Source organism: Gossypium arboreum, chromosome 5 (assembly GCF_025698485.1).
Source record: "Gossypium arboreum isolate Shixiya-1 chromosome 5, ASM2569848v2, whole genome shotgun sequence".
NCBI lineage: Eukaryota > Viridiplantae > Streptophyta > Magnoliopsida > Malvales > Malvaceae > Gossypium > Gossypium arboreum.
In genome coordinates, this window is record NC_069074.1 from 10,002,699 (window position 1) to 10,018,019 (window position 15,321).

The 15,321-nt window shown below is 31.5% G+C and overlaps 1 protein-coding gene across 1 annotated transcript; it reads right to left on the reverse strand.

The window, feature by feature from the left end:
• Nucleotides 1-6,887: 6,887 nt before the first annotated feature.
• On the reverse strand, nucleotides 6,888-14,785 carry LOC108466089 (pleiotropic drug resistance protein 1-like). Its single transcript, XM_053027773.1, has 24 exons — nucleotides 13,782-14,785; nucleotides 13,476-13,596; nucleotides 13,296-13,384; nucleotides 13,092-13,176; nucleotides 12,830-12,989; nucleotides 12,583-12,659; nucleotides 12,275-12,328; nucleotides 12,088-12,178; nucleotides 11,689-11,990; nucleotides 11,328-11,609; nucleotides 10,901-11,217; nucleotides 10,626-10,786; nucleotides 10,436-10,539; nucleotides 10,190-10,346; nucleotides 9,982-10,104; nucleotides 9,735-9,898; nucleotides 9,313-9,648; nucleotides 8,848-9,138; nucleotides 8,668-8,751; nucleotides 8,448-8,581; nucleotides 8,106-8,333; nucleotides 7,839-8,010; nucleotides 7,495-7,749; nucleotides 6,888-7,314 (listed from the first exon to the last, which is right to left on the reverse strand). The coding sequence occupies exons 1-24, from the start codon at nucleotides 14,132-14,134 to the stop codon at nucleotides 7,051-7,053; spliced, it is 4,404 nt and encodes a 1,467-aa protein (XP_052883733.1). The 5' UTR covers nucleotides 14,135-14,785; the 3' UTR covers nucleotides 6,888-7,050.
• Between the last annotated feature and the right edge of the window lie 536 nt (nucleotides 14,786-15,321).

Below are 15,321 nucleotides of genomic sequence, written 5' to 3' on the forward strand. Positions count from 1 at the left end.
AATTTTAGAGGATTAAATTTATTATTATACCAATAAAAAAAGCGACTGTTAATGACTTAGTGAAGGAGTGACCAGAATATCAAATTTCGAGAATTTTGAATGTGAATTAATTATTGTATAAAGAAAAAGAAAAGAAAAGAAACGTGTCAAAATATTCTAGGTGGAGTGGGGCACAAAAAGGAGTACAATAATGGGTAGAAGATTTTTGTTCATCAAGAGGTTACAATTTGAAGGTAAATTTGAACTCGTAAAGGAGCTGGACTTACACTATGGATGAAAATACAGGCATGGCATGGCAGATGGGAGCAACTGAGCAAGGACAATCGTTCTTGAATTGGATAGCAATCCAATTGTTGCAGGGTAGGTAAGTTGAGTAATGCAGTTGCTTGTGATGTTAGAAGAACGATGAATCTGCCATGGGAAGTCAAACTAAAGCATATCTATAGGGAGGGCAACAAAATAGCAGATGCTTTGGCTAATTATGCGTTCACATGGCCACTGGGTTTTTATTGTTTTTTACAACCACCAGATGAGATTTTACGTTGTGCAGGACGGCATGTTTAGTGTTGGTCAACCAAGATTAGCGACGATGCTCTTTTTCTACCGATATATATAGTAGAAAAAGTCCAACACAAAAATGGGTGGAATCTAAGTTGCGGCAGCAATTGAGAACGCTAAAACTTAAAAAATACATTTTTCATAATATTTTTTATCACACTTTTCAAAAATACTCTCTTAATGAGGGGATCAAGGCCAAACTGTAGGGTTTATAGAAAATTTAAATTTCTTGTAACTCAATTGACCTATTGATGAGTCTTTTTAATCCACTAATTATAGTACTTATCCAAACATATAATCATGTGTGATTACAAATAATTAAATCTAATTTAGTTATAAAGTGATTTTTCAAGTGCACCCTAACTAGAACAATCCTTTCAAAAATTTAAATTAGCAATATGAAATCCAAAGTAAAAATAGAAGATATGAATCCTTGCCATGTAATTTTTAATAAAGAATATTTCTAAAGTTGGAATCCGAATCTCTATATAGAGGTGTACTAATATCCTTAGATATGAAAGGTTATAAATCTAATTTCTTATTTATTACAAAACTCATGTGTTTGACTGAACCAATTTCATATTATATACAAAGCCTCTCCAATTGGTTTATAAATTCATTTTATTTGGCCCATCGTAGATTTCATAAACTAGTTTTTTATTTTAATTTTAGGTTATAATTAATTAATTATTTTAAATAATCTTATTAGAATCAATCATTACAAGTATTAAATTGAATAATTAAGCTTAACTCAAACTAACTAAAATAAGTAATTTACACTTCTTCTTCTTTTTACAGAGATAAACTTGAATTTGAAAGCTTAAAGCATCATAACTCTAACTTTATCGACACAACTAAAACATCGTTAATTATTGTTTTCTCTCTTATTTTGAATATATATATATAAATATATTATAAATGAATATATTATAAATGGAGATAGGATAGTTGTTAGAAATTAAACATAAACCCTTATGTCACAATACAATACTTTTATCATTAAATTAAGAAGTTGTTGAAAATAATTTAGAATACTATATTTGTAAATACATGTATTATATATGAAGAGGAAAGAATATCATGTATGACGCTCTTTAAATATGATTTAGTTTTGGATGATTGTTATTATATTTATATGAAACAAACAAAATTTTTAAAATGACTTTAGCAATAAATTATTTTAAGCTTTTGGATTTCGAATTAGTTAAGAAAGCCATGAAATAAAAACCCATTTCCTTCCTTCATTGTCATTGTTTAGGTTAACTCTGCTATTAGATTGGATAAGTTGTAGATTTGATTTATATACTTTAATTTAATTATTTTCAGTCTTTGTATTTTTTAAAATTTGTTATTTAACCAATTAGATTTAACTATTATTTTTTGGATTAGTATTATAATTTTAAAATTTTAAAATATATATAAAAATTAAAATTGAGGATATTAAAACCTCCATAAATCTCCAGCTTAATATGAAAGTAAGAACGAAATCTCATATTTAAACCCTAATATTTAATTTGATGGATAAAATGGTTGACAAGAAATTATATTTTAGTAATGTGGTAGATATTCCTATGCCTATGGTATATTAAAAAATAAATTAAATCACAGTCAGCCACTGTACTTGGTTTAATTTCTACATATAATTTCATACAATCAACGTCGTTTACATCACATGTAGTTGGGAAGCCAATGTTGAATTAGAATTATTTTCGTTGAGTGTAATAGCTGGTGTTGAGTGTTGACATTCTAGAATTATTTTTGTTGGATGTGTGGTCAACCATTTGCAAAATATTTGCCACGCTTCCTTTTTTTTTAACCTGTAAAGTAAAGGTTTTAACTTTACCCAGTTATGATATAATAGAGGTGAGCACGGCCGAACCGGATTAAAAATTTAGGCCCATTTATTAGGCTCGGGCCTGGTCTAAAAAATGGGTTTAAAATTTTATCTAAGCTTGATTAAGATGAAAATGTTAAAATTCGGGCCCAACTTGGCCCGCCGATATTAATTTTTATATTATTTTTTATATAATTTTAAAATATATATAATACATCAAAATACTAAAAACATCAAAATAAATATTTCCCAACAAATTGAAAATAAATTTAAAAAATGTATACTTAAATAACACTAAGATAGATGCAACTTAACAAGTAAATATCTCTAAAATAATAACAAAATTAACAAATATCTTTAATATAATAACAAAATTAACAATAAAACAAGTTTTATATAATATCCAAACAATAACAACAAAATAATATTAACATAATATTAAAATGGTAGCAAAATAGAGAAAATAACAAGAAAATAATATTAAAAATCATATTTTTTGTCCTTTAGTAAATTCTTGAGGCCCGACCCATTTTTTAAATGGGCGTTATTTTTTTTGTCCAAACCCATTTTTCAAGTCTATATTTTTGTCCAAATCCTCTCACATTTCGGACGGGCCTTCGGGCCGGGCCATGCTCACCTCGGATTAAATTTGTAATTTGAGTTAAGTAGAGGGATAACCGTTTGACTTAAAATTAGTTTTTTTTAAAATCAAATATTATTTTTAAAAATAAATACAACTTTGCAATAATTTTTAAATAATTACTCTCATATAAAAACACTCGTGTTCATTCAACATTTACTTTTCTGTTTTCTATTGAATGAGTCAAATCATAAAAGATAGAAAATAATTTATGAACATTTACTTATGTTTTAAATGATTTAATTAGAGGCAGAGAGTGGATAATGGATTCAAGGAGGATATATGTATAATAATAATTTTATATTTTAAAATTAATAATACGATAAAATTTTATTGATATTTAAAAATTTTAATTTTAAAATTATTTTAATATAAGTTTGTTGTCATAACTATTTTTAAATTTTAAAATTTTTTATTTATAGATATTAAATAAAAATAAAAATAAAACCAGAAAGTCATTTTTTTATTATAATTTACATTAAATGCATGATTATAGACCTAAAAGTTAAATGATGATTGAATTTGTTAATTAATTGAAGTTATTTAATTAGTTTGAGTTTTTTTTATATTTAAAAAATTTAAGATATGTTGATTCATTTAGTTCTTTTAATTTTATAAAAGATTATTTTAACCTACCAATTAATTTTTGGTTTGTTTAGTTTTTAAATTTGTATTTTATCTAATCATTCTAAAATGAATAAAATATTAATATTTTTAATTTTGTTGATAGTATATACACGTAGATAATATATCAACATTTAATTATTTCTTACAATTTAACTACAAGGATAACTTTTGTAAGTTGTAACGAATGTATAAATTTCAAATCAAATATTTTGATTACAATATAACATGCATCATACGGGAACTTTTTCAACTTGTTCCTTTCCTAATAATATATTCTACCATTACAAATATGGAATTCTGTCATTCATGGGTTTGTCCCTTATTTACCCATATATATAGATAGAATTTTGTTGTACACAATATTTAAACCAAGAGTTGTTTAACATCTCTGGAAATTGATTACCTTTATGAACATTGTAAAGATTGCCCCAAAGAGAATAGTGAAACTAACAATCACACAGTAATTAATTCCAGATAATCGTGCTTGAAATCAAAATAATTTCTGAAGTACTGCTCTATTGTCTCATTGTTCCCATCTTCAAACATGTCTGTTATATCTCTAAACTGTGAAACAACCAATCCATTCAAGGTCCCAGAAACCGGACAAATCCAGTAGTACCACCTCCACCATATTGCCATACTCTGTAATTGGTGCACATTTGAATTTAGTTAGTCCTCAGGATTTGTGTGTATATATGTATATGCTAAAGATACCAAGACCTCAACCCGGGGTTTAATCCTATTGGTTTATGCAGTGGCATCCAACAGAATTGGATGCCATATGAGGCGAAGATAAGTAAGGTGAAGAACATGAAGAAGAGATACCAGAAGAACTTAGCAATGGTCCACTCGAATCCGATCATAGCATACACTATAATGCCATACACAAAAGCTTTAACAAAAATATAAGGTATCTCTATTATAATGGCATTTGGCATTGCAGAGTACATTCCAGCAGCTCTTTCTCTATAAAAAACTGTCCTTCCGACAGACATAACCGGTTGCACAAAAGCAACGTCTTGGATACCAATGAAAAGAATAGCAGCGCACATTGAACCCATTGCATTGGACAGGTTTTGTATTCTTTTCCTATAATTTCATGATGCAGACAATTAGTAAATGTAAATAATTTCTCTAACTTTATCATTTTCATTCATTTCTATTTATTTGGTTCTACATACAATTTATTTCTGATTTCAACGAGTTAGCGGAGAAATCGATTGGATATATATAATTAGAACTCAACTAATTTATAATTAGGTTTCAACTTTTCGCCTATCAATTATTTAATCATGAAGTCATTCCACTATAGTATTATAACTTAACTCCCCCTGAATACATACTATTTATGAAAGCTATTTAATAAATGTTCGTCCAATAATATTGTCATAAGTGTGTTATTTTTATAAGATACATAATTTTGGTAATTTTTTACCTCAGAACCTTGAACTATGAACTTCAAACCCTTGATTTCAAATCTTGAACTCTAAATTTCCCGAACTCAAACCCTGAACTTTATAGGGTTTGGCATTTGAGTTTGAGGTTTAGGGTTTAAAGTTTAAGATTAAAATTTAAGATTTAGGGTTTGAGATTCAAGTAAAGAATTTACCCAAATTATGCGACAATAACATAAAAAATTTACTAAAATGTCATTAAATAATTAGAAAAGGAAAATGAATGATTTTGAGGGAAAGAGTTATAAAATATTTGTGATAATAATGTAATTAGTAAACCTAAAGAAACAAATCAATTTAGAAAAAAAGAAAAAGAAAAGTAAATATGATATTAATACATATATATATATATAGATATTGATACATATAGATATAACAGCATATATTAATTTTTGAATAATACTAAAATATTTTATTTTTGAGTTGCCTTTTCCTTTGTAAACATAAACTTACTATTTTAATTTTTATATACATTTCCGTGTACATAAATTCTTAGAATATAAGGGTTTTTTTAAGTTACAAATATTGAAATAAAATTACTAAATTATTACAATAAGAAAGTTGTAAAATTTAATTAAGCATAAATAAATTCATTTGGAAAAATGATAATTTAAACACAAACAATTAAAATGAAATAATAAAATTTAAAATAAGTAATTAAAAACTTTCAATTATCTATCCCTATCTCTAACCTTTTAATGCCTAAATGGCCATTACTAATTTCTAATAGAAAAACATGAATGCACCACTAATACTCTTCATTCAACATTCAAAAAAAAATCAACATTAATTCAACATTTAATGCCTAAACCCTCATGACATTCATTCAACATTTAATTTCTAATAATTTTAATGCCTAAAAATTAAGAAAATTAGCATTATTGAATTTGATAATTAGGTGTTCGCGGTCTCAAGTTTGTAAATGTTTATAATTATATTTTGTTAACTTATAAACTATGGTTTTAAAATTAAAAATTAATTTATGTTTAGAAAATAGTAGTAAACAATTTTCTTATGAACACTAAACAACGAAAAGTATTTTCATTTCTATTTAAGCTCTGAATTTTTGAAGAAGACAAAAAAAAAGGAAAAATTGATATATGTAAACCAATTTTTTATTTCAAAACAAAGTGTGAATGTATTGATATATTAATTTTGTTAAGAATTATTTTTGAAAGATTTATATAAATTTTTATTAACAATAGCAAAATTGCTTCATATGAAAAAAAATAAAGTTTTTACTTATTCTAGAATTATTTTTCAGAATTCAATCTCTTCAAAGCAAATTCGGTGAGAGTTCATGTACTGTTTTTTAGAACTTGAACCTTGTAAAGCTAAAAAGAAATAAAAATAAAATAAAACCATATATGAAAATAGATGAATATTTGTAATATTAGCTAACATGAAAATTAAAAAAACCTAACAAGTGCAGAAAATAAACTTTTTTTCTCATGAAAATTAATGTGTGTCTTCATTCAACATTTATTTTCTCAATAAAAAAGATAACAATGTTTTCCTTAAACTTTGAAATATAAACCATTAAAACGAATCATAAATTTTCGTTAATTTAGAGCTTAATCATTGGAGTCTTGAATTATTTTAAGTAATATTTTTTTTTTGAAAGAAAATAAAATTCATTAAAAAAGAAGCTAATACAACAGAGAGTAAAATCAGAGCATAAAAATTTCAAGGAAGCAGGCTTGAGGGTTTGGGCCGAATCTTCAAAACTGACTTCAAAGAATTTGGGCCGAATTTGTTTCATCTTCAACCGGTAGAGAAGCAATCAAACCATAAACTTTTTATATCTAAAAAGGTGTACATTGGTTCATAGTTGCATACAAGAAAAAACCTTTTATTACAATGACAGAATTTGGACCTTGTAATAAATGCATAAAATTCAAATAGCATTGATTTTATAAGAATAAAACAAAAAAATTCTATCGTCTCTGGAAATTTAACATCTTTATGGCCACAGCAAAGATTGTTCCAAAGAGAACTGCGAAACTAATAATCACAGCAGCAACAAATCCCAGGTAATCATGCCTGAAACCATAATAATTTCTCAAGTGCTGCTTCACTGTCTCATTGTTTCCATCTTCAAGCAATTCGTTTATATCTCCAAATTGTGAAACAAGCAATCCATACAAGGTCCAAGATACTGGACAAATCCAATAGTACCATCTCCACCATACTGGCATACTCTGTAATTGGTGAACGATTGAAACGAGTGAGAATAAAGCTTGTACTCAGTATTTGTGTATAGGTATATGCTAAAGAGACCAGCAACCTAAACCCCAGGTTTAATCCTGTTGGCTTATGGTCTTCTTTGTATTGAAAAAAAAAAAAAAAAAGATATCAAATTATTTAAAAGTAGCACATACAGGTCGTGGGATGATGAAACCTGAGAAGAGATTCCATAATCCGTAGAATGCTGAGGATACTATGGCTGCAATGTGGTTGTTTGGTGTGACAGCAACAGCCATCATGCCATAGAAGGTGAAGTAAAGTAAGGTGAAAAGCATGAAGAAGATATACCAGAAGAACTTAGCAGCGGTCCATTCGAATCCGATCATGGAATACACTATAATGCCATACACAGAAGCTTGAACAAAAATATAAGGTATCTCTATTAAGACCTGCAGTGGCCAAATGTGGAGGCAATTATAATGCACGTAAAACTTTCTTCACGATTTCAACTACTCTTCGAAATGAGAAAATTACTTACCTGTCCAATGGCATATGGCATCGCAGAATACATTCCGGCAGCTCTTTCTCTATAAAAGACTGTCCTTTCTACCGACACAACAGGCTGCACAGATGAAGAGTTTTGGATACCGATGAACAGAACAGCAGCGTACATTGAACCCATTGCATTGGACAGATCTTGTATTTTTTTCCTATAATTTACAAGGTAGAGACAATTAGATACTTGAAGCTGACTGATGAAAACCAGTATTGAAGCCTGAGCTTTTGTAATTGAATTATTGCTTACGTTTTTGACCCAAGGTCCCAGAACAGCGTCCCAAACATCAATGCTATGGCTGTTGTAAAGAGGAATCTTACGGCAGTATACGGGGGGTTGCGCCAGTATGACCAGTGTTGCTTCCATAAACAAGCCGCACACTGACTCAAGAATGGTTGGGAGTACTGTGTTGCGAAATAGAGTTCCTTTGCACCAGGAGCAGGTTTGCTTAAATCTTCAATAAGAGCTTTGTTTCTCCTGAACAAATGACATGCCTCAGTAGCAAATTCAAGGTAGCTAAGATAAATAGGCCACATATATGTCTTATATATGCTAAACTAAAGTAATTAGTTGAATCTGGTTATTTATTACCTGTATAGGTCCGAGTTTTTGTAGATATCAGCAAAATCAACACCTAAAGATAACTCTTGCGCTGACGCCGTAACTTCCAACATCCACGTTGCCGGATTGTAGCCATCTTTGATTTTGCTAACCCCTTGAATTCCCTACAAAACATGAACATCATAATGTTAGATATAGTTTTCATGTGAACTCAGAAATGAATTCAGTATTGTCTTTCATTTAATCTCACCTCAAAATATTTGATAAGATATTTAGAATGGTGTCCTAATGGCCCCACATAGATTTCTTGTCCTCCACGTTTCATAAGGAATAGCTACAATTGCAATTTTATATTAGTTAGGCTATTACAAAAAGAACCAACAAAAAACGAAGCCACTCCTATTGAAATTTAACTTTTTACGTTCTTCACCTCGTCAAACGCTTCAAATATGTCAATACTTGGTTGATGGATGGTACACACAACTGTTCTTCCAGTGTCCACTGTATTCCTAACTGTTCTCATAACAATTGCAGCAGCCCTTGCATCAAGCCCTGAAGTTGGCTCATCCATGAAAATGATAGAAGGGTTTGCCACAAGCTCGACTGCAATCGTAAGCCTCTTTCGCTGCTCCGTTGATAAACCATTTACACCGGGTAAACCAACTATGGCATGCCTTAATGAATCCAATTCCACAAGCTCCATGACTTCTTCTATGAACATCTGAAAAACATATGTGGAGATAAAACCATCAACATAATCCACTAGGAAAATATGTGGTTTTTATTGGGCTCTTTTGTTCTGGGTTTTATCCTAGATAAAGTGACATAAAAACTCTAGCATGTAACAAAGTAAAATAAGAGACTTGAAACAGCTCAGGGTTTCATAAATCTTAACCTTTCTGGTTTCAGCGTCAATGTCATTGGCTAATCGTAGCCAAGCGGAATAAACTAAGGATTCATACACAGTGACATGAGGAGAATGAATGTCATTTTGTTCACAGTATCCAGATATTCGAGCAAAAGTTTCTTGTTTCTTGGGGAAACCTGAAACTGTAATGTTCCCCTCGATATAACCACCAGTTTTCCTGCCAGCCAGCACATCCATTAGAGTGGTTTTACCAGCACCACTAACACCCATTAGAGCTGTGAGAACACCTGGTCTGAATGCACCACTAATACCCTTCAATAGCACCAATCTGTCATCTACAGTGATACCTTGTTCTTTCATTTCCTACAAAATTTCAATTCAATCAACGAACTCTCACATATCTGAACAATTGAACGTATGTGGTATTTGTAAATGGAACCTTATGTTACCTGTGGCATATCAACAGAATAGTAAATGTTTTCAAAAGTGAGAGAGTGCGGCTCAAAGGGAAGAACCATTCCCTTTTTCTTTTGGCCATTGGTCCTAAGAGTTGCGTCAGACAAAGAAAAGGACTTGGATGAGGAGGCGCTTCTTTGAATGTCATCTTGGATCTCTGCATGTCAATTAAATTAATGTTGCACATACAATGGCTTGTACACAAACATACCAATCCAAATATATATGAGCTTTCCGTACCTGATCTATTTACATGACTTGAGCTTTTTTCATGGTCTGTTAACTGAATGCTTCCACCAACACCATTGGCTTGATCATTGCTTTCGGGTTTTTCAGATATTACAGCTCGATTCTTCTCAAAGGCTACATATTTATTTGAAGAAAAAGAATAAAATATTAGCTCTCCCTACCAATGAGGCATAAATTTTAGTAGGTAAGCTATACTCACGCTTTAGATAGGTAAGAGCCAGAGTAAAGAAAACGTTGTACAATACTACAAATATAACCAACGCCCCTACTCCGAGCCAATACCAATATGATTCATGGAAGAAACTTCTAGACTTTAAAACTTGAAGTCCTATCGATTCGTTTGAGCCTGGAGGGACCTTCAATATGAAAGCAAGCATAAAAAGATCAGCATATTTTTTAGAGACAAACCACAAATTATAGACATTTCAACTTCCAAAAGCATTACTCGACTCCACCGGTGCCCGAGGAACTCATTAACCATCAACGCATTTTGCCCATACATCAAAGGCGAAATCCAGTAACCCCATATCCACCAACCCCTTATGTCCTCTGTAGCATTAAACATAAAAGGTATGTTAAAACTGTTTAAAGCTTAACTTTCATTAAAAGATTTTTTTTTGGACTTATTATTATACCTCGTGCCAGGACAAAGCCACTTAATGCAAAAAGTACAAGTAAAGCAAATGTTCCAAAAGTGTTGGCAACAATAATGTTTCTAGCGGCTGATGCAATGAACCGAAATAATGAAGCAGCTGTCTGGCTAATGAGAACAAGGAGGAGGAACTGTCTTAAGAACCTGTGCCAAAAATTTTACTTCCACGTCAACTTGAATCAGAGCTAATGAGCAAGAAACTTTGTATATTACTATTAAAGTTCTTAAGATATATGTGTTGTCATTTATTTTTTCTACCTTTGAACATTCGGATCAAATCCGACAACGTAGTAAGTAATGAATACCCACACAGAAACTTCTATAAATGTCATAGGGATCTTCAAAATCCATGATGGTAAAGCATAGGCCCATGGAGGAAAGAATAGGAGGTCTCTTTGCTTGTAAAAGACAGGGAGCTTAGTAATGGTCATAGAAAGCTCAGGCATGCCATAGAACATGAGAAAAATCATACCAAAAAACAAGGCCCCCATATAGTTGCTTCCTCCTTGAACTGAATCTCGATCCATCTCAGTTCTCAAAAAGAGTGTCATGGTAATACAGGACACTATTGTGAGCTAGTAGCACAAATAAAAAAAGAAATGAATAAAAAAAAGAGTTAGTAAAGATCCTTAAACCACGATAATTGCAGTACAGACTAGAGAGTTTAAAAATGATTAGTACGCACTTGTATAATCTTGAAGATGTAGACGAAAGAGTTTCTCTTCATCAACAGAAGTTCTCTTGCAAAGCAAGCTTTTAGCAACTCCCATTTCCCAAGACCATATTTTTTTGTTGTCAAAGCAGCTGGGTGGCTCTTTGTTTTGTCAAACGGAGTTCCAAGTTCCTCTCCAAGTTTCATTCCCACATGGAATGACCGGAATTCCTCAGCAAATTCATTGGCCGTGATAAACCTGTAAGGTTGATCTTTACGTGCCCAATACTGCATTTGATCTTTCCTTGATGTAACCTGAAATTAGCAATGTTAATGTGACAGAAGAGTAAGTTTCTCACTATGAACAAGGGAATGAAACTTTGTCAAGACTTACCTCTTGCAAGAAATCAGCCACACCTTTTCTCTCAGGGCACTTAAAGCCCATAGATTCGAAAAAGCTCACCACATGTTCGCGAGGACCCTGATATACTATCACGCTATCAGAAAGGAGAATAATGTCATCAAAAAGATTGTAAGTCTCTGGAGCTGGCTGTAGAAGGGAGATGAGTGCAGTTCCATTAAGAATGTGAACAGTTTGCCTGAGGGAGTTCACAATTTGGAATGTTGTAGAGCTGTCCAGACCAGTAGATATCTCATCCATAAAAAGTGCCCTGGCTGGTCCTACCAGCATTTCACCTAATTGCATTGGCAATGACATAATTAGATTTTGATGATAAGAAATTTTGTCTACCCTGATAATGGAATAAATGGTGTAATTGACTTCATGAACTACCTGTTGTGACACGCTTCTTTTGTCCTCCAGATATACCCCTCAACATTTCATTTCCTACCAAAGTGTCTGCACACATATCCAGTCCTAAAATCTGCAAAATTTAAATCAAAGATTTTCAATGTTAAGAACTTATCATGTTAGTGCTTCTTGAATAGATTTCAATGTACTTCAGTTTCTGTAATATTACCTTCATAATATAATCAGTGATTACATTTGCTTCCTGTCCTTCTGTTGCTACTGCCTGAAATGTTATGGTAAAGCAAATCAGGATGAATACAAGATTCTTTATAATAAAGATTCCTGTCTGATACCTTTACTCTTTTAACTTATATTATATTTCTGATGTTCAGTCAATTATATTTGGGAGAAAATTATCGTTGAACATATGCAACTAATTTTGCAAGACACCTTTCAAAATGTAAACAAGACAGTCTTTTGCGAGAGAGGTATATAAGATGTTCACATTTAGCATTACAATGACTTCATGGTTCTTACCTTCATGAAGACATCAATATCAGGATCAGGTTTAATGTTTTCTTGTTTCTCTCTTCTTGACAACTCTGACAACATATCTGTAAACGCCCAAGACAACAAGATTTCATTCTGTGAAGATTTACATCATCATCATCATCATAATAATAATAATAATAATAATAATAATAAATGAATAAATAAAACAAGTGATAACATTTCCATCAAAAGGTCAAAAGAGAAACTCAGAAGGGATAGAAACCAAACTAACCATATCGGGTTCCAACCCCTTGGCATCTTGCGGAGAAGGCCAAAGTTTCCCTCACGGTCATTTCTCCTATGTGAAGATCATATTGACTGATATAGGCAGCAGTTCTCTGAGGCACAAACTCCTTCATGGTATGCCCATTGTATGTCACAGACCCCGAAAACTGCAACAGAATTTTCACTTTCAAATTAGAAACTAAAGCAAAGGCAGAGCACAATGCAAAAAACAAGAAGCATAGAAAGGAAAATGTGAATTTTTAGAGCACTTGGAGAGCAGGATCAAGCTTCCCAGCCAGAGCCAACAAGAGAGTGGTTTTTCCGGAACTTGGAGGACCCAAAAGCAATGTCATCCTATAATATATACATGAAAAGACTAATCATTGATTAATTCCAGGATGGCCCAACTTTTTATTTTAGAAGAAAAAGTTAAAATTCATGTGTTTGACGAGAAAAAAGATGACCAAGTTTACCTGCCAGGCTTAATCATACCACTGACATCTTTGAGGATGGTCAGCTTTTTCATTCTACTAGAAAGAATACCCATATTTATCAACACGCCCTTTAATCACAAAACAAAGTAAAAGGTTAATAAGAATCCTAAACAAAAAGTTGTAAAATGATGAATTAATTATGATTCTCCAGGTTGGTACCTCAAATATGCTAGTAATGAAATTAAGGAATGAAGGCAAAGCATTGGTTCCTACAAAAGCTTCAGCTTCAATATTTATATTTTCAAATCTGACTTCGATTGTGGGAAGCTCGATGCCAACCCTGAAAATTAGAAAAAGAAAAAATTCGAATGTAAATGATTACTGATACGCGAGAACAGGATCTCAATTAGACAAACTCTTTGTCTTCATTTGTGTCTTTCTAGTCTTTCCCTCGAATCATAAAAAAAAAACCTTCTTTCCATTTCTTTTTTCTAGTAAAAAGAAAATAACAGAAAAACTTCATACCTATCTATACGGTTCTTGAACTTCCACAAGAACCTTTCATTATCTTCGTCAGCAACTTTAACCAACCTCTCAAGTATAGTCTTCCTTTCTTGCCATCCAAGGTTAACAATATCAATTTCATTGGCACCACCTCGAGAGCTAGTCAATATACCTTTCCTGAGACGAGCAACAGTTGGTAGTCTCTCAATTGCAGCCCACTTCAAAGCTTCTTCATCATCCTCTTCTCGCGAAGACCTTGAAAACACGTCCACCCCACTGTTTTTCCATATGGAAGAGCTTCCTGATCTCAAACTTCCTGCTCGTAAACTTCCCCGTAAACTATTACTCGCTTTAAGAATATCTCCGGTCTCCATTACCACCAACTCCCACCAATACAATTTCCAAACTTTCGCGTTCCTCCCAGCTCAAGTGAATGAATCAAAACAAAATAATAACGATAAATGGAGTATTAGAAGTTCGGTATCCTTTTGTTATCAGACTCTTTGTCTTTGAACATTGAGAAGAAAATGTGAAGAGTTTTGAAACTAAAATAACAAAAACCATTAAACCAGTATGAGAGTTGAGGAATAAGCTGATCCTGTAGCAAGAAAACTGGAGGTTTGTGATATTTATAAGGTTATATTATTAGCTAGAAGCCTAGAACTTTAAAATCATATGGCGGGTTCTTTTTTTAATTATTTTCTTTTTTATATTTGTTCTTTGTTATATGGGAGGTTCAAATTTTTCAAGGTGGTTTCGTAGGGTTTTTTTTTTTTTTTGGTCAAAATTCAAACTTCATCTGAATTGTTTTCTTTTTAAAGGCTCACGTTTGATCTGAATTTTCTTTTTCCCTTGATTTGGTTAATGAATGAAAAAACTTTGAATGGAAATAAAAATAAGAGTAGGATAATAATAATAATAATAATGTTGAGATGAGTAGCATAAAAAAAGAATGAAAATCACCTGCCTCATTATTGTGGCTCTTTCCGTGCCCACATATTTCTTCAACAGTTCATTTTCACGGCATACCTCGGTTGACTTTAAAAGAAATTACAGTGAAGCAAAATTCCCCTTTCCTCTTTTTTAGCACCTTCCACGACTAAAACCTTTTTAACGACGTTGGTTGGGCATGACTTCAAATTTCTCTGGGAAAATTACATATATTGACCCAGTTGAAGTTGCCTAGGAAATCGTTAGACTCTTGTTTTTTTTCCAAGTTGTTAATCATGGCATCCCTTAAACATATATTCCACATTACTTTTTTAGCTTTGCATTCATCACTCTTTAATTTCAAACAATAATCTTTTCTGTTACGGTGAAAAAAATTTATTTACAACTAATTTGGTTGATTGATTGTTCAAAGATCAACTATTTTGATTATTTTAGGATATTATTTTTCTAATAATCCTTTAGTATCTCAAACTTAATCTTTTTATTTATTTATAAAATTAAAATAAATTATTTCTAATGTCTAAAATGTGATCTTATTATAATAAGATCCGTGAGATACTTTTTAAATCAACGGTTGTGGTTAAAATATAGAAATGAAGAGATTAGTCAT

Bases quoted from the DNA above. Each gene is read 5' to 3' on its own strand.
- LOC108466089 (XM_053027773.1), bottom strand. From the start codon at position 14,134: ATGGAGACCGGAGATATTCTTAAAGCGAGTAATAGTTTACGGGGAAGT. The intron at 12,179-12,274 runs GTAATATTACAG...TAAATTTTGCAG, and splicing joins TCACTGATTATATTATGAAG to ATTTTAGGACTGGATATGTG. The intron at 11,991-12,087 runs GTAGTTCATGAA...CAATGCAATTAG, and splicing joins AAAGAAGCGTGTCACAACAG to GTGAAATGCTGGTAGGACCA.